This window comes from Pristis pectinata, chromosome 6 (assembly GCF_009764475.1).
Source record: "Pristis pectinata isolate sPriPec2 chromosome 6, sPriPec2.1.pri, whole genome shotgun sequence".
NCBI lineage: Eukaryota > Metazoa > Chordata > Chondrichthyes > Rhinopristiformes > Pristidae > Pristis > Pristis pectinata.
This window is the reverse complement of record NC_067410.1, coordinates 31,738,652-31,758,262: the sequence shown is the minus strand read 5'-3', so window position 1 is coordinate 31,758,262 and position 19,611 is coordinate 31,738,652. Positions and strand designations below refer to the sequence as shown.

General features: G+C 39.7%; 1 protein-coding gene across 2 annotated transcripts; it reads right to left on the bottom strand.

The window, feature by feature from the left end:
- Window positions 1–1,950: 1,950 nt before the first annotated feature.
- kbtbd8 (kelch repeat and BTB (POZ) domain containing 8) lies at window positions 1,951–16,374 on the bottom strand. Of its 2 annotated transcripts, none has more exons than XM_052018682.1 (4): window positions 16,281–16,374; window positions 10,980–11,187; window positions 9,022–10,139; window positions 1,951–7,137 (listed from the first exon to the last, which is right to left on the bottom strand). In XM_052018682.1, exons 1-4 carry the CDS (start codon window positions 16,294–16,296, stop codon window positions 6,674–6,676), a joined length of 1,806 nt encoding a protein of 601 aa, XP_051874642.1. In that variant the 5' UTR covers window positions 16,297–16,374; the 3' UTR covers window positions 1,951–6,673. The 2 variants fall into 2 exon arrangements, with proteins under 2 accessions (XP_051874642.1, XP_051874643.1); XM_052018683.1 differs by having other exon boundaries at window positions 3,188–7,137; window positions 11,086–11,187; window positions 16,281–16,315.
- Window positions 16,375–19,611: the final 3,237 nt, after the last annotated feature.

Sequence of the window (19,611 nt, the reverse complement as noted above, 5' to 3'; positions counted from 1 at the left end):
GGAATTACATTGCGTGCCATTAAAGAGGTTTCTTATTAAGATCCACTGATGGATCTACACCTCACCCTTATTCAGTGCAGAATTCAAAATGAATCAGATTTTGGAAAAAGATGATCATAGTGTGCAAATTGGCTTCTGCATTTCTCACACATCCAATAACTGCAGTTGTGAAAGATTTGACCCAATATTCCACAAGTTTTCATTTTTACAATACTTTTCACTGATTGCAAACTACACACCAGGTAGTGGCATCCAGGCAAAGTCAAATACTGCAAGTACTACAAATCAGAAAATTCTGGAAAGGGGCCAGAACCTTGTTTAGCCTTTTTCTAGGCAATCATAATTCTGGTATCCTCCTTGGAAATCCTTTAATGCACATTTTTTTTCTAGAGCCTCTTAATAGGGGAACAGAAACTTGAAAAAACAAGATCTTTAGAAGTTATGTTTTCAGTTCCATCCCTTCAGAAAACCAACTCAAGCTTTAAATGCCACCTGTAATCTTTCCCTTAACACCTCTGCTTCACTTCATTTCTATTTCCTAAGATATTTACAGCCTCATTCTATCATATATGTAGCAACTTATTTCATACATTGATGAAAACTTTCAACTTTAGATGGCAATAGGAACTGGTATATAATGTTCAAATACAAAGACATTGAAAATTTGGTATTGTCCTTACTCTAACAAGTGCTTTGAGAACCAAAGTGAATGAAAAGTTAACTGATGTACCTTTAGAGCAAACTGACTAAATTGTGGCACAAAAATCTCCTGGCTCAAAATATACTAAACCCAGAAACTCTGCACAATTGCTTAGCTAAAGATCACCTTCAAACTAGATTAAACCCAAGAGGCATAGGCACATGGTATGCATCTTGGAAGTCCTACTTTTGCACAATATGAATACCAAGAAATGGGCAGAGGGAGGTCTCCTGTGCAAAGTTCTAAAACAGAATATATTGGGAAGATCATTGCATGAATTTGAAAAACTCAGCAAGTAGCCTGAACCATTGGGCCTCAACAACATTCAATCCACAGGCAGTTGACATCTTAATGGGATTCAGCTTGAATCAAATATTAAGAGAATTTTTTTTGCTGATTGCAAACAAAAGGAACTGATAAATTGATGTGGGATCTGTGTTCTTACCTTTTTCCCCCCCCCAAAGTTTAAAAGAGATTAAGCATGGACATGATGAGTTTCTGTCTCTCAACTTGCACCAACCATTACTAATGTATCAAAAAATAAGCAGCTGGAGGAACTCAGTGGATCAGGCAGCATCCGTGGAGGGAAATGGACAGTTGACATTTTAGGTCAAGACCTTCATCTGGATTGAAAGAGGGGAGCAAGTATAAAGAGGCAAAAGGGGAAGGGCAAGAGCAAGAGCTGGCAAGCAGTAGATGGATCCAGATTAGGAGAGAATGAGTGGCAAATGGAGTCAGGTGGGGGGGATGTGAGGGGTAGAGGTAACAAGAGGGGCTGGGAGGTGATAGGTGGAGGTTACTTTAAGAGTACCTTATAGACAAGGTTGGAGGAAGTGCATGTGAATCTTTGCCTCACCTGAAAGGGCTGTTTAGGTCCCTGAATGGTAGGGAGGGAGGTGTAAGGACAAGTATTACACCTTCTTCAGTTTCAGGGGAAGTGCCTAGGGAGAAGGGCAAAGAGGGGAGTGATGGGCAAACCAAGGAGTCATGGAGAGAGTGGTCCCTGCAGAAAGGGGTGGGGAATGTGATGGTGTGATCACATTGTAGCATTGCTTCAGATTCCAGCATCTATAGTCTCTTGTATCTCCACATTACTGATGTACACACTGAACTCCATTTCTGAAATTCTCTTAACCTTTAAACAATATCTACTTGGTTTAGTATGGCAGGTGGAAGATATGAAATAGTTAAGGAATAGACTTAAAATAACTGCATACAGAATTGCATTTTAAAATAAATCAAACCACTCATCCTTTAATCAGTTTATTTCAAGAATATAGTCTCATTTCATTACAAGTCACAGTACTTTAAACTACATGTATCAAGTAAACCAGCTTATCCTGTCTGAACACCAATTCCAAAGCATTCAAATCATGTGCAAGTACAGCTAGATGTCATTTTACATCTCAAAATTCAAGTCATAAACCTGAACATACATTTCAAGTCACAAAAAAGTTAACTATAGCTAAATCTTTGCACACAATGGAATGAGCAGCTTTGACAGCTGAAGGAAAAAAATAACTAACTCTACAGGGCAAATATCTAAATTCTACAAGTGTTTTACAAAAATGCAGTATTCAACTTCACAAAATCAGAAACCAGCTTTGTATTTTTACAATGCAAGCTAGATAGGTTGAATATCATACGGTGCAATGAGGAGCACTTGCTGAACCAATTTTAGTTAACTGCATGTTAATTTAGTTCTCTCCCCCCCCCCCCACCCCTAATGTTGATATCCTCTATAAATAAAGATTGTCCTAAACAGCAGCAATATTGTTTAATTTAGAACAAATTTTTAAAATTAAATATTTCACTGTATAGTTTCTTACACTTAATGCAACACTACCTGGAAAGGTGCTTTAAAAAGTTTGCAGTTACCAAGTTGTACAGTGGTTAAAAATACACAAGATTCAAGCTAAGCAACCCTACAATGAAAATTTTATGAATCAAAGGAAATAGCAAGTTTGAAATATCTCAGGATTTCTGCGGTGCTGTGTGTATCCAGGGTTGCAGTCAGCTTCATCTACAACTTCTGTACACAATGTTATAGACAAAATGTTGCTACCAACAACCATTTTACCTGGACCTTTATTATTGCTATTAACTTAATGTTATATGTAGCACTTAGTTTACCTAATGCTGAATGTGGGGAATATACTAAGTTTTGACATTTTAATTTTAAAATGTAGCTGCCATTTTTATTTCTGTCCAAAGAAATATTTCATATTTCCTTCATTAAGATATGGTGTAATCAAGATTGCAGACAGGACTACACCTATAAAAGAGCTTCAAATAATTCAAGCCCTATAGTGGAAACTGATAGTAGTATCCAAAAGTTGTGAAATTTGGAAAATGTAAATACCAACTATAACAAGGCATCATTCATCCCTTTTAAGATGCACCACCACATACATAAAATACTATCTTTGTGGCCATGAAATATAGGTGACTATGTCAGTTTGAAATAACTTTCGAGACCAAGTGTACTCTTAGTGAGTGGCTAGTTTACTAAACAATGAAGTATGAATGCTTCACATCTGAATGCTTGCTAACATAACTGGCACCTCTTGTGCACACTCAAACATTATACCTACTACACAAATGCAAGATTTTGTTACATCTAACTTTGCCTTACAAAGCAGAGGAAAGCTCTGGAATTCTAAGTTTTAAACACCCGGATAACAAAAATAGAATGTATCCCTGTTAACAAATAAAACAAATTCAAACAAGAATTAACTGGAGATGAAATATTAATTCCACCTTATAATCCAGTTGGAAAAGTTTGTACCATATGGACTCAACCTCAAAACTGTCTTTTAATCCGGAGCTTTCCTCATGACCAGCCTACTTCTAAGAATGGAATCTGTCAGACCTGCAGCTTGATTTCATGTCACATACTTGTAGCTAAAAAGTTCCCAGTGTCAACCAGATTTCAGGTCTTTACCCAAGAGTGCACACAATTGAAATGTTATCTAAAATGAAATCATATTCACATATCTTATTCAATAAGCAATTGCCAATAAACATGTCTAATCCCTCAGAAATTAGCCTAAAATTCATTTAATTGCAACTGATTGCATTTTTCAAATAAAACTGTAGAGGATACCTACTGGTCAACTGGATGAAAATCCAGTTCACCAGAAGGTATCGAGTTGTAAACCACAAAGCTGAAGCTATTTATCTTCATGTCAAGACTTATTGGGTGGAATCAAGATTCAACTGGATTTCATTTACTTACAAATTTAACTGCTTCTATTAGATTACATTGGGTTTCTGGTGTTCTCATTATGCTAGCCCAGTTTAAGTAAAACGTTAGGTGATTTTGGCTTTGCACTACAACCATGACGAATTTACCCTTAATTGAATGTAAGGATACTCGAGCACTTAAGATGCTACAAGTTCGCAAAATTGAGATTCAAGTGCATTCGAACTTTCTGCCAAGATATCCAATCTGTTAGAAATTAAATCATTTACAACAAGATTATACAAAAATCAACACCAAGGAAATTCAAATTAGTGCAGCTTCTCTGAAATTGAATACTCATGTTTACCTTTTCCAAGTAAATTTGAGACTGAAGAGCAAGGATAGAACTTGGGACCATTATGCAGTGGTCCCAATTGTGTTCAGTTGTAGTTTCTACAACTTAATGTTTTCTTGGAAGGTATTAGTGCCATTTAGTATCTGAATTCCCTGCTGCATTAGGTACATGGTTAAAATTGAATGAAAATAACAATATGCATGTTTTGTGAAGTGCATAAAATATTGTTACAAATGCACTGAACTCCAAAGAGGCCATAGTTATAGACTGTACCAAACAAGTTGGTTTTAGTGATTCAACCAAATGAAGGAAACAGTTTTCATAATTTACTTGTATGCACAGCTTGTTAGAAATCATCTATTAAGGTACTATTTTGTCAAGGAAAAATTTTGAAACAGGCAAGATTAAAAACTCAACATTTAAGACTGAACTTTGACATTTCTAGCCTCAAATGCATATGGAATAGTTCAACCAAATTCACATTTCATTCCCTTCAGTACAGTTGAAAGAGTAGTAAAGGTCTGGTCAAGGATTTAATTTGTACAATAGTGCTTACTGATTACTAGATTAAATACCAGGCTAGTCACGGTCTTATTACATACAGGGTTTGTACAAAAAAAAGGACATGCTTTTAAAGTTTTGGGGGGGGGGGGGGGGGGGGGTGGAGAGGGAGGGAGAAGAGCTTAACAGGTGATGTGATGCAAGGGGCAAGTTTTATTTTATTAGGCAGAGAGTGGTAGGTGCCTGGTATAGGTTATGGAAGCAGCCAGTTTGGTGGAGTTTAAGATGCTTTTAGATAGAAACATGAATATGAAGGGAATGGAGGGATATAGATGATAAACAGGAGGACAACAACATTTAGTATAAATTGGCATGAAGATCAGTACAACATCATGGGCTGAATGGCTTGTCCAGTGCTCTATTGTTCTATGTTCTTTAAAAAAAGGACAAATTGAGTTTTGCATGTTCTAACATCTATTTCAGGCTCCTTATCTCCCAATACATACATACGCTTTCTCTAAATGTCCAGTAACATGCAGAGCAAGGGGATAAATTTAATTTCAAATAACTGGGTTAGAACTAATTTAATGATACATTACCTTTTAGAAAGGTTATGGGAAGACTACCTTGTTTCATTTGTACCCATCAAGGAGTTCAGGAATCCATGTGTGATATGTACACTTGTATTGATGAGCAGAATGCAGATGGCATTAAAATAGGGACATAGTAAACTATTAAGACAAAAAGTGAATATGAAATCAGACCAAGGGAGGAATGATTTATATAAGAGCCAGTTCACCATAGTTCGGTGCCATATAGTTCACAAAAAGGTTCAAGTGAACCAAACAGGAAAAAGGTGCACTGCAAGCACAATATACAAAAATATACTGCTCCTTGAAGGTTCATTTTTAAGTTCCTGCAGTAGCCAGGGTGGATTGGAGAGTTAGGGGAACAAAGAAAAAAAATACCTGTTTTATTTAATTCTGGTTAGTTCCAACTAACAAATGAACCATGCCAAATGCCGTGGTATAAATCTAATTGCTGCAGTTCTATTCTACCACACTAAGAGTGACCACAATACTCAAACCATTTCTCTCTGAAATATATTTGATGGTCCATTTCAAAACCATCCCCACCCTCCTACCATCCTAGAAATATCTAAAAATCCTAAAAAACTGTTACTATATTTGGTAAAAGGTCCAAGTAGTTATTTCCATTTCATTACGTAGTTAGGAACTGTCACTTGTTAACTGCACATTGTTAGTTTTCAAAGCTGTGTAGTAGGAAATGAAAATTTTAGTTCTTGGGCAGCAAAGGGACAGGATGAAAAAAAAAATGACCACTATTGTCTGCATGGATGCCAATTTCGAGGTTTGACCCCAGTAGCTGTTTAGGTTGGTCATCAATTCTTGCAGAAACCATTTAACTTCCTTCCCATTAAGATCCAGCCAAGCTATCTTCAAATTCATGTCAAGTAACTAAATGCAAAATGCTCAATTCACAAATACAGATACATCAAAATTAATAGCATCTGTATAACTTAAATTTATACCCGTATCTTAAAGGCTTTAAGAGTTTTTCCATACCATTGGGCAAAGCAAATTCTTACTGACAAGCTGAATTTTGCCTGTTAGTCTGCATAGTTTTAAGATTGCCAGACAATGGATGACTGCTTATACAATAAGAAATGCCATTGAAAAAGCCAGATAAAAAAAAATAATCCAAGTAAGTAATTGCACTTTTATATTCCCCAGCACCAGTGAAGTTAGTAAAAATGATTAGAAAACTAAACTTTTGAACCAGTTCCAAAAACACTGCTACTTTCAAAAGCACCCATCCGGTTTCATCAGTGCTTTTAAAACAGCCATTTTCCTTACACAAAATATTGTTAGCCCATGTCACACATTATTTCATGCAAGCTGCCAAAAGTAAATCAAAACACTTTCTGAAGACATTGTGGATAAAGGTTGGCAACAACACATTCAAAATGGCGGCCAAGGTCCCATAGTTTATCTGGTGACTCATATACTTTCTTCCATTGATCAGATTCTTCATCATACTGGTACAAAGAGTTCTTGCGGCTTGTACGGAAAACGTGCTCCTCCACCACTACTTGTGTTGCTCGCACAAAGAGATGCAGTTTGTTAAGGAGCAAGAAGAGTTTAATGTAGGGGTTTGTGGACTGATCCAATGGGAGATCCGCCTTGCGTATCCATTTATTAAGATGTATGTCATAAGCCTCTACTGTAAGCATTCGCTGATGTGCTTTACAAATTCCTGCTACATAGTAGATTAAATCTTTGCAGACAGCTGATAATCCTGCAGATCTAGGCACGCTCATTGGTGTCAGACAACCCCAGTAGTCTTTGTGAGGATTGTAGCACAGAAAAAATTCCCCTAAAACAAAACAAATTAAATTATTTAGACTTTTTGCCCAATTCTCACAACATTGGAGGTAACTATTTAGCTGAATGAGTCTGTGCCAACTCTTAGTGCATTCCCATCCATTACAAACAATTGGACAGTACCGATCAGCAGCCTAATATAGGAATTTAACACTACAAACTGCACTGCAGTGGTGATAACACAAGTGTTTTATTCCCAAACTCCTGAATTCTACAGTGCTGTGGAACAAGTGTGATGCAAATTTGATGTATTCTGGGTTTTTCCTAGCATCTAATTTAAAATATGTGGGAGATGGTTATCTACCTGACTGCAGCATATGCAAAGCAAGAGAAAGTTAGTTTTGGTTTTTTTTGGGGGGGGGGGGTGGGTGGGTGGGAGAGGAGAAGAGAAATATGGAACAATGTTTAAGTTTTTAATATGCAATATACTATTTTATTAAAATCCTAACCCCAAGTTACATGACAACTCATACTCAGTTTCTCAGTCCAGGACTGCAACAAGACATTCACTTCACTATGATGTTGGCCAGTTTGGGGAATTACCAAAAATAGGCAAATTTGTTATAGAAAAGAAATACAAGGGCTAGTTTTTCCAACTAAATACATATTACACAAGAATGAACTACAGACAACTGTCAAAGATCAAGACCTGCAGATACACAACTTCACATGACATTATTGGGTTATTCAAAAAGAATACAATGTTGTGATCAACAACAATCTTGCAGCATATTAGAAGTTTGCAGAATATTGCTGGTTCAGTTGTCTGCCCCATTACTGGGGGAGTATAAATTAGTTAATCTAAAACAGTACAAATTTTAGAATGCAAACCTCAGCAGAGCACCAGATTTAATATGCTATCACAATCTACACGAAACAGTAAAGTAAAATGTGCCCTCACCAGTCACATTTTTGTGGTTTCAATTTTAAAATGTTACTGTTAAAGTTTTTTTTGTTTGCTCAATTTCTGTTAACTGCACCCAAGCTGAAATACAAAAGAAGTTTCAAATGATAAAAATTAGCTTTTGACAAGGTGTGGGAGATGCAATGAAAGGAATGGAATGGATGAACAGTCAACCTTAACTGATCCAAATTGTCGATTGTGGTCATTTCCCTGAGTATACAGGAAATCAAAGTAATACATTTAAAGATGATAAGATAAGCTTTTAAAGCTGCCCAAAGTAAAATACACAATAAAATAAATTTACAGCAGAGAGACTTTCTGAATTAAAGCAAAGTGGTAAATGGCGAATATAAAGAAACTATCATTCCTTCAGCCTAGATCATCAGGAAACAGGGAAAAAAGGGCAACATTAAACAATGATTTAATAATTCCAGTCAGTGGAAAATACACAGGTAACATAGACAAAAATGACTTCCAAGTAATATTCCCCTATCCTTCCCAGTCCCAAGTCACTCAAACTTGCAGCTCACGAATACTATCAGCACTGTAGCTGGCTCCCATCCGATGCTCAGCTGAGGATAAGGATTCTGTATTCTGTTTTGGATACTGATACTCTGAGTAGACACTACAGCAGTAATTTTAGTACAACTTAAAAGTACCATGAAAATAAAAGGGGTACCACTGTCACTAAAGGTATTCACGAATCTCTGGTGTCAATCACCAATGAATAAAAACCCTCACTGACTAGCAATCACAGCTTCAACAGTCATATTGATACAGTGCAGCACCACAGCAGAGTTGGCTTGGAAAATTTAGCTCATCTGAAATGTATTTCAACCAATTGGCAAAAGGAATAAAGTAAATCAAATCAACTCACTACAGTATTATGAGAATTATTGAAATATGGTAGACTGCATATTGAATGGTGACATTAATATAAGAGCACAATAAACAAAACACTCACAACCTTACCTTGTAATACATAGATTTTATCCTGATGCTCCACAGCAGTGTGAAACTCCATAGCAACAGGCATTGGACAGACAGCTATCCAGCAATTGTCTCTGCTATCATAGCACTCCACTGACTTTAGTGCATTCCGTCCATCACCTTCATACACCCGACCTCCAACTGCATAAATTTTGTTACAACAGTAAACTAACTTACACCCTATTCGTGCCCTAAGCAATGGAGCTCTGGGCAGCCACCTATTTGCCACATGGTCATGCATCCAGAAATCACTCTCTGCTTTATGATCTATAGAAACATCACTGTTACTTGGCCTGTAACCTCCTGCAATGTAAATGTCATTATCAGGTGACACGAGGATTCCCACCTCCCTCAAGTCATTGGGAGGTGTGCATAATTTGAAGACTTCTCCTGTGACAGTATCTAAACAAGGCACAGTCTGTTTCTTTCCTGAGTATTTGCTGGCAGCCTCAAAGCAGATAATCATCTGTGAAGCAGTCATACCAAGTCTTGGCCTACAGCCATCAGCCCCTTCGCAATTTCCATCTTCTAAGGAGTTTCTAGCCATAGCCTGTGCAAAAGTGCAAGGGATTTTCTTTAAAAAGTTCTCATCCATCAGAGGTACACGTATACATTTGGCAAAAATGTCTGCAAGATCTGGCTCCCTTTTGTCCCTATTATGCTCGAGCCACAGAATTATGCTTTCATAAACATACTCTTCCTTTTCTACATTTAAGTCATCACTGTTTAAGATGCTCGTGAGCTGGTCTTTAGTCAAATGGAGGAATTCTTGCTCTTTGGCAACACACAAAATTTTCTTTCTAATGTAATCTTGTGATTTCTCTTTCAACTCCTTGTGTCCATAAGCATCAGCAAACATGAAAACCCCAATAGAATTCTGTGGATCCAGTCGGCTGATCATGTACTGGGCACACTGGTCCTGCAAGGATGGAATTTGGAAGAGACTAGCAGCTGTGAAAAGAGCCTGCACGTTGACTTCAGTCAGTAATATTCGGGAAGTATATGCATAGTCCAACACTAGCCGCATTGCATCTTCTTCCACTCCCACAATTCGCACTCTCTTCTGTGTGCTCTCTGTAAGGCCACTTGTGAACATAGACCTATAATATTAAAAGGTTAAATACAATGGATCCATCCTTTAAAAAGATATATCCACATAAGGCATGACAAACAAACGTTTTCATACAGTACCTAGCAATTTGTGGAAAAACATTACAGCTTTGTTCTGCACAGCAAGAAACCGTAAGTAGCGAAGAGATGACTATCAAGTTTTTTTATTATAAACATTGAAGGCATTTTGACTGGGCACTGAGAAGGCTTTAAGAGACTCACTGATCTTTATATCTTTTGAACTATTTGAAAAGCTGGAAACTCTAAAATCAGATCTGAAAGAAAGTTTCAGGACTGCACTGGCAGAACTTAACATAATTATGTGCCAGTGTGGGAATTTACTGACCTAAATAACGTTACCTAATTATAATAAAAATTGAAAACTAAATTCCAAAATTTTAACCATTTTACTCAAAAACTTTATGAAACCATCCTGAGTAACAAGAACTAAACATGATCAATGACCACTGTAATTGTCAAAGGATTAATTTTTCATACTTCTTATCTTGATAAAGAGTTGAAGATTCCAATCAAGCAAATTCTAAAAAGTTTTCCATTGACTATAGTAGAGCAAGACTAATGAATCTTTGTAACTATGTTCAAGTTTAGCTCCTTATAACGTTTAACTTAACTTAAATGGCCTGCTCATTCACTTACATATCACTTATACATAGTTGATTAGTTCCAAAGTTATCTATAAAACTTAAACACTTTCACAACTTGGTTCAGATTAAAAGAAGTTTCATTACTCTATTGCCACTGCTTTGATACGCCATAAGCTGGTTTGTAATATTAGTATGCAACTAGCTACCAAAACAGCAAAAGCGTACCTAAAGTAAGGACTAATTGCAGCGAGTACATTTCGGTGACAGGAAAACGTTTTTCCATGATCTACCTCCACCACAATGTCTGTCAGCTGCTGTTCATCGTACATACATTTAAGCTGCTGCAGTATGCAACATGCATGAGAAGGGTCCATCCCGACATTCTGGCTTGGACTTGAAATTCCATTGTATCCCAGTAAAAACTTGTTCAATTCTGTGGAAACATAGATACACATACTTACTGCTTACCAGAAAAGTTTTAAATATATTCACATTCAGATTTAGACCCCAGGAAATACATTTTAATATTAAATAATCTGCAGTATACCCAAAACATTAACCTGCTCTTTCAGATACTGACAAAACAAGATACCTTTTCAGGTAGTTTTGTTTTTATCCCAAGAGCACAAGGAGAAAGAATGTAGCAATTAATACATTTGCCTCTCGCCCCAATACAAAATCAAAACCCAGCAGTAGCCAAGCAATACATCAATAGCAAAAGAGGTAGAAAATGTTTAACTCAAAGTTTAATTAGCCTTAACCTCACTCTTAAAAGCTGCAGTATACAGAGACCACTAGGATAATAATACACAAACATGACATCACCTGCATAAGAAATGCCAAGGTAAAATGCCTTTTCAGTGTTGCAGCAATAGCTATATGACAATCAAATATTTCAGTGCAGTTTAGAGACAAAGCCTAAACTGTACAGATCTGCATACAAAGTAAAAAGATATCTCCAAGCTCAATTTGCAAACACTTATAGGGAGCCACATTAAATGTTGATTTTACTTAATTGGACAAAAGTCTAGATATTGCATATTTCGGGTCGATCTTCACTTAGGAAGGGAATGAGGTTGTGTTGATTGGATTAGTTGCTGGTATTGAAAATGGGTTGATGAAATAGTACAGAATAGTTCAGGATTACTCACTTGCAATTCATAATTCATGCAAATAGAGACACAGAAGGAACAAAATTTTAAATATTGAATCAATCAAATTCTGGATTCAAAACTGGATTTTTTTTAAAAAACAAAACAGTTCAGTACAACCTCAAGACATTGCTAAAGATCAACTATTTTTAAGTGCGCATATATGTAGTAGCAATTTTGCCTACAGCCAGGTCACACAATTCAAGATCAGATGCAATTTTTTTTTGGCATGGTTGAACAAGAAATGCTGACAACGTCATGAAAGTTCCTCTGCATACCTAGACTATCCCTCCTTGAGAAACAAGACCTGAAAATTTAACAAGTATCATGTGCTATACCAGTCATGTATATTCATGTGCCAAAGATTTGAATCTGCAATGACTGAAGTAGCAAACCAAAGCCTAATATCTTCTAAAGATCTGTTTCAATCTAACACACATGACCAAGAGTCCAGACTGATATTTGTTTACTATTTCTGCTCAAAGACAGACAAACATTGTGTTGATCAAGAACTTCCCTGCTCATGTCCCCAGTCTTCAAGAACATACTATTATCTCTTGTCTGGTTGCAGTGCTTGGGTTTCAAATTCATTAACCTTCTAGCAGTCTCCCTTATTCTTGCCACAAGTCATTTCTAAATCTGATAAAGACATCCAATTCCTTTCTGCTGTGCTTCCATTTAAACAAGATATTGAATACTCAAATACAAAAGATGTCTAAATTTCATTATAAACTACAGTGAAAAGAGTAATTTTATTAAAAAGCAAACTGAATACTTCAGATTTTAATATTCAAGCAAATATTTAACAGGACCTATACATGTAAAAATCCAATTCATATTCTTTAAGTATCCAATTCTGATTCATTCTTTTACCCAGAAAGATTTAAAAAAAGACGGGTAAAAACAGAACAATGTTGTAATCTGGATTTGGAAATCAAAAGCAATTAATTCAGCAGAGTTGGAAAGGAAGGCGATGGAGTAGATGTGAACATCCAACCCAGCTGTGTTAGAAACAGAAATCAAAACCAACTATCCCCCATCACCTTTTGGCAATATTGCCAACACTTATCTCTGCTTTTCTGGGGCTTATTGATCAATTTTTTTGCTGGAGGTGGAATCAGGTGCTTAAAGCACTAACAAGAACATAAAAGCAGGGGTAGGCAATAGGCATAGCAAATCAATCAGATTGTGGCAGATCCTGCATCTGGTCCACTTTCCTGTTCAATTCCTTAAGTGTACAAAAATCTATTAGTGGAAATAGAGATTTTTGGACACTTAGGGAGAGCAGGTATATGGAAATTGACTATAGAGTGGACCTGGGATGCAGGATCAGCCATGAATTTTTGAATGGCACAGCAGGCTTGAGGCTGCCCGATCCATTCCTACTTCCAATTTGTTTTTAAAATCAGTGCTTCATGCAGCTGATATTCTCTCCCCCACCCCCACAGAAGGGCAAGCATTGCACCTAAAAAGAATAAAAATTCACAATACATAAACATTTTTAAAAGTTATCTCAAAGCTGACAGCAGCACAAGCTGAAGGGGGCCAGGAAGAGGCAAAAGGGAATCATGAGAGAAATTCAAAAAGAAAATAAACCAAAATCCAGTTGAATTATTTGGATTGTTTATCTACGCAACAGCTGACAAGAACGTGATGCCTTGTAGTAAATTATAACAATTTTTTGTTACACCCACATTAGATTCTGCATTCAACCCACACTTCACTACTCCCATTTACTCCTACTGATAATTTTGCTCATGTTTTACAGTACTTTATCAAACTTCAAACATAAGTGATAGAGAAATGGAGGGCTATGTGGGAGGGAAGAGTTAGATAGACATTAGAGCAGGATAAAATGTCAACACAATATTGTGGGCCAAAGGGCCTGTACTGTGCTGTAATGTTCTATGTTCTGAAAATCCATACGCAACTACAATGCATTGAGCATGTTCTTACAACTGGTATCAGCTGTAGCTCATTTTGTATCCTAGCTTCATCAGTTGGAGGTGTCTGAGTTCAGATCGCAGTTCGGCAATATGAGCGCTCACTTCATTGTACGAGGTAACGCTGTACTATGCCGGGGAGGGAATGGGGGGGGTGGGGGGGGCAGCGGTGTATGCAGTAGTTGCCCTTCAAATGATAAAGTAAACCAAAAATTTAACATCTTTAACTTGAAGGCTCACACAAGATAAACAATCCAAAGGTATTGCACATACCAAAGTAGTTCTATTCTTCAATAACACCTACTTTCAAGACCCCACATTTAATTTTTGAACCACCAAGGAGATACTGGAGTAACAATCAAAAAATTGGTCAAGTGCCAAGGAGCATATTAGAAAGAATTTAGTAAGGTGATGAGGTTGAAGGAATTCCAAAGATTAGAACCTTGGAAGCCATTGATGGACCAATTTGCAATGCTCAATAGACCCAGGTGGAGGAGCATGCACTAGGGATACAAGTGTGGAAGAGACAAAACAGGCGGAATGCAAAAGTCATGTTTTGTTTTGGGTGTGAAGAGTTGTAGGAGGAAAGAATTTGAGAGCAAGGCAAATTTTTATCTCACTGCACCACTCAATCATGAACCAATGTTGGCGTGAACCCAGTGGAAATAACAAAATGAGGTAGTATGAGATAAAGACTCGGGCAGCGCAGTTTCAAATGCAGAAGATCAGGGAAGGTACCAAAAGTGCATTGGGAAAGGCAAGTCTAAGGGCAACAAGATATGGTCGTGATGTGTTTCGGAGGAGCAGAGACATGGGTCCTATCCAGTATTGCTGATGAGGTGGAAAAAGATAGTCAAAGAGAAGACAGCACTCCAAAGTCCATTCTGAGGTTAAAATGACAAATGCTGTAAATGGTTAGGTTCAGTAAGACAGGCTAGGGAAAGTTTATAACACCAAGGAGAATGCCTGTGCACCCCCACTATTAAATTGGAGGAATTTCTGCTCCTCCAATACTGGCCAGCAAACAATTTAAAGAATAGAGAAGTCAAAATGGTAACAACATGGAACTAGGTACAGTTGGTGTATTAGTCCAAACTGACATTTGTTTCAGATGAAATTGCAGAGGGGCAGTATGTGGATGAGAAATACAAGAACCAAAGATAGATCCTTTGGGTAGACCATAGGTTATATTAGAATAAGATCTAATACGGTTTATAACAGGATACCCAAGTTTGAAACTGGGCCTGTGTTAAGATGACAGTAGCAGTAAGGCAAGGTTAATCAACATCTTGTGCAGTTTTCTAAAACAAACATTTAGAGGTTATGACAAAATGATTGTGGAACTATCTAACAGAAAGTGTTTGGTTATGAAAGAGAATATCTAAAAATACAAGTTCCTGTCACAAGAGATCAAGAATGAAGAGAAAGAATGTACAAAAAGAGTAAAATTTGAGAAAAGTGAGAAAATGGAATTCAGAGCTGGAGTTAACCGACAAATTCTTTCAATATTTAAGATTAGCTAGGTGGTTGAAGCTGATAAGGAAAGAGAGGCTAATGTAAACCTAATTGGTCAACAACAGCTGAATGCGACAACTTTTACTGGTCAGCATAGCAAAAATAACAACACTATAAAGACATATGTTCCATTAATTATTTCTAAAATATCCCATTCTCAAGACAACTGCTGACAATGGATAATCAACGCAGCTGAACCTCATTCAATATGGGGGTCACCTAGTTGTTCATCTTGTAAATACAGATCTTGAAGCTATAGTTCACATTTTGAATTAACACACGGCTTCCCAAGTTAAAGACGAACTACTGCTTACATTTCTCGCAAAGCTATAACCTGCTGCTCACACAAGTATCTGTCCGATCATTTCAAATTACTTCCTTATCTGTGAAGTATGAAGTTTTTATTTTAATTGTTCCAACTTTACACCTTAAAAGCAGGCAGTGCGGGAACCAAGACTCATGGCAAATAAACGAATGGAGGTTTTTAAGTCGTTCATTATTTGGTGTAATACAACAAAAGGAACCCTGAACTAATCCTCGAAGCCAAGGGGAGGGGAAGGGGTGGGGGGGGGGAGGGGAAGGGGTGGGGGAAGGAACAAAAAAGACTCCACAGAAACAAACGCAGCGTCTGAGGAAGTAGGGCAGGAATGAGAGGCAGAAGTCCCCAGGATGTCCCAGCTGGGAGCCCAGCACCCGAACCCCTAAAGCGGGGCCTACAAACCCTTCCCCTAGCCCCTCCCTGACCCCGCCATTGTTTCCCAGGCTTGCCCCCGCCTCTGCCACACAGACACCGCGGTCGCGCCTCGTCCTCTCCCCCCTCCCTTCTCTCCCCTCCCCTCCCCTCCCCCCGCCCGGTGTCCACTGCCGCCTCCAGCCCCGGCAACACAACGAACGGCGACGAAACCCCCAACACTAACCCGCTGCTGCAGCCATTCTACCGCCTCGAATGACGGTAGCCACCGCCCCTTCACCTTTTTGCGGCGTCTCGGCCGCAGCCAATCACCAGCCGCCGCCGCCGCGCGTGCCCCGCTACGTGCGCGCCTCCACCTTCCCCCCCCCGCGCGTGCCCGCTACGTGCGCGCCTCCTCCTCCCCCCCGCGCGTGCCGCCTTCCCATGCGCGCCCCTCCGCCGGCGCGGTGCACGCCGGGATTCGATATCCCCGTCCTGTCGAGACAGGGTTCAGAGAGTAGTTGCATGTGGGGGTGTCTAAACTCAGCTCTTCTCCGTCCACAGGCAACTTAATCAGCGTGCAAAGACTGAGCTGACAATGAAAGGGAGGGCTGACTGCTAAATATCCTCCACGCAAGGTCTTGAGGACAGAGAGGAACGGGTGTGAGTGTTGAATGTGAAAATGTTCCATTGCTGCGGATAAGGACCAGGCCAGGAACTACTTGGTTAGAGTTGCGAAAGAGTATTCCAGACTGTTGCACCACTGGCCTTTGACTCCAGATTCCAGCTCTGTGTGCTGGTGAGGGCAAAACTGACAGGGTCTGAGTCCATGGTACAAAAGGATGGCTGGAGTGGAGAGAAGGCAAGTCAGAGAAGCTATTGCGATTGGAGGTTCAATAGTTAGGGGTGGAGTGTATCCAGTCATTTCTGTGGCCGCAGAGTGATTCCAGGTTACCATACATAAAATTCTGGAGGAACTCAGCATGTCAGGCAGCATCTATGGAGGGAAATGAACAGTTGATGTTTTGGGTCAAGACCATCAGGACTGGAAAGGAAGAGGGCAGAAGGCAGACCCGAAATGTCAACTGTTTATTTCCCTCCATAGATGCTGCCTGACTTGCTGAGTTCCTCCAGCATTTTGTGTGTGTTGCTCCAGATTCCAGCACCTGCAGAATCTCTTGTGAGCCAGGGTACCATGTTGTGTCCATGGTGCTTGGACATGGGCCTCACTGAAAAGCTGCAAAATGTTCTGACGAGGGAGAAGAAACAACATGACACATTTTACCACCAGGGTCATGGGCAGAAAGCGATGGGTTTCTGCAGACAGATTTTAGAGGCCGGGAAAGAGATTAAGAAGCAAAACATAGGAATATCTTTGCAAAATTCATAAAGGGTTTGACACCCTGTCCTGTCCAGTGTAGGCAGGATGGTAGTTAGGGCAGTGGAATGCTCCTCCTGCAAGATATAGGAAGTCAGGGAACCTCACGGTCCCCCCGATGACTACATCAGTGGGAACTGCACCCAGCCACAGCTCCTGACAGACTGGGTCAATGAACTGGAGCTGGAATTGGATGTACTCAGGATCATCTGGGAAGCTGAGGGGCTTCATAGATGAGACTTTTATTGAGGTGGTCACACCCAAGGTACTGGCTTCAGACAGATGGGTGACCACCAGGAAAAGTAAGGCATGTAGGCAGACAGTGCAGGGTCCCCTGTAGCTATTCCCCTCACAAACAGAGGGGGATGTTCTTTCAAGGGCTAGCAGCAGTAGTGTGGTCTCTGGCACTGTGACCAGCTCTGAGGCCCAGAGGGAAAGTGCAGTCAGATAGGACGATAGCGATAGGAGATTCAATAGTGAGGGGGGGGGGGGCGGACAGGAGATTCTGTGGCTGCAGAAGAGGTGCCAGGATGGTATGTTGCCTCCTGGGTGCCAGGGTCAAGGAGGTCTCTGAGCGGCTGCAGAAAATTCTCAGCAGGAGGGCAAGCAGCCAGAAGTAGTTGTACATGTTGGTACAAATGACATAGGTAGAACAAGGGATGACATTCTGCAGAATGAGCATCAGGAGTTAGATAAGAAGCAGAACCTCAAGGATGATGATCTCTGGATTACTCCTGGTGCCACATGCTAGCGAGGTCAGAAATAGAAGAATAGGCCAGATGAATTTGTGGCTGAGGAGCTGGTGCAGGGGTCAGGGATTCAGTTTCTTGGACCATTGGATCTCTTCTAGGGTAAAGGTGACCTGTACAAGAGGGACGGTTTGCACTTGAACCAGAGAGGGAACGTATATCCTTGCGGGGAAATTTGCTGGTGCTACACAGGAGGGTTTAAACTAGATTGGCAGGGGGTGGGACTCTGAGCAGAAGCAAGCCATGGGATAAAGCAGTAGCCAGCGAGAGCAAAGTTTAGTATCAGGATAGCCAGAGGCTCAGTAAAAGGCAGAGAAAGGAAATAGCCAGATTTATGAGGATGTTGCCAGGACTAGAAGGCCTGAGTTACAGGGGTGAGGTTGACCAGTCTAGGTCTTTATTCCTTGGAGAGTCGGAGAATGAGGAGTTTATATAAATCCATGAGGGGCATAGATAGAGTAGATGGTTGCAGTCTTTTCCCCAGGGTGGGTAGGGGAGTCCAAAACTAGGGGCATGGATTTAGGGTGAGAGGGGAAAGATTTAAAAGGGACCTGAGGGGCAACTTTTTCACGCAGAGCGTGTGAGATATACAGAATGAGCTGCCAGAGGAAGAGGATGAGGCAGGTACACTAGTATTATTTAAGAAGCACTTGGACAGGTTCATGCAGGGGCGAGGCTTAGAGGGATATGGGCTGAACACAGGAAATTGGGACTAGCTGAGTGGGCACCATGGTCGGCATGGACTCGTTGACCGATGGGCCTGTAAGTGTGCTGTATTGCTCTGACTCTATGACAGGTTAGATGCAGGAAAGATGTTTCTCCTGGCTAAGGGATGTAGGGCCAGGGGGCACAATTTCAAAATAAATGTTAGGCAATTTCAGACTGAGATAAAAAGAAATTTCTTCACTGAGTGATCAGTGAATCTTTGGAATTACCTGGAGACCTGTGGCTCAGTCACTATGTTTATTAAAAACAGAGAGATAGAGTTCTGGACCTTCAGGAGTTTAAAGGATATGGGGATTTTGCTGGGAAATAGTGCTGAGATAAAAGGTTAGCCATGATCTTTATAAATGGCAGAACAGACTTGAAGGGCTGGACTCTTGCTCATACTTTTTATCTTCTTTTGTCCTAATGATGCTTTGTGCTTGTGAGTGTAGAACTAGTTGGATGGTGTGGATGATTATGCAGTTGCACTATTGATGTAGGAGGCTGAAGTATGGATGATTGCGTGGCTGCACTATTGATAGATGAGACTGGGTTTGAATATCTGAGGCATTGGAACCAGTTCTGGAGGAGCCGGATTTGCAGAAGCTAGAAGGATTTCATTTCATAGTAGCTATGCCTCTGTTATTGAATGTGTTAGGATAAATTGAGAAATTGATTAGTAAAAGCTTTCAAGATCTTTGGGCTTTATAAATAGAGGCACAGAGTATAAAAGCTACATAATGAAC

Bases quoted from the DNA above. Each gene is read 5' to 3' on its own strand.
- kbtbd8 (XM_052018682.1), bottom strand. The intron at 10,140-10,979 runs GTACGCTTTTGC...TTAATATTATAG, and splicing joins GCAATTAGTCCTTACTTTAG to GTCTATGTTCACAAGTGGCC. The intron at 7,138-9,021 runs GTAAGGTTGTGA...GTTTTGTTTTAG, and splicing joins TAAAATCTATGTATTACAAG to GGGAATTTTTTCTGTGCTAC.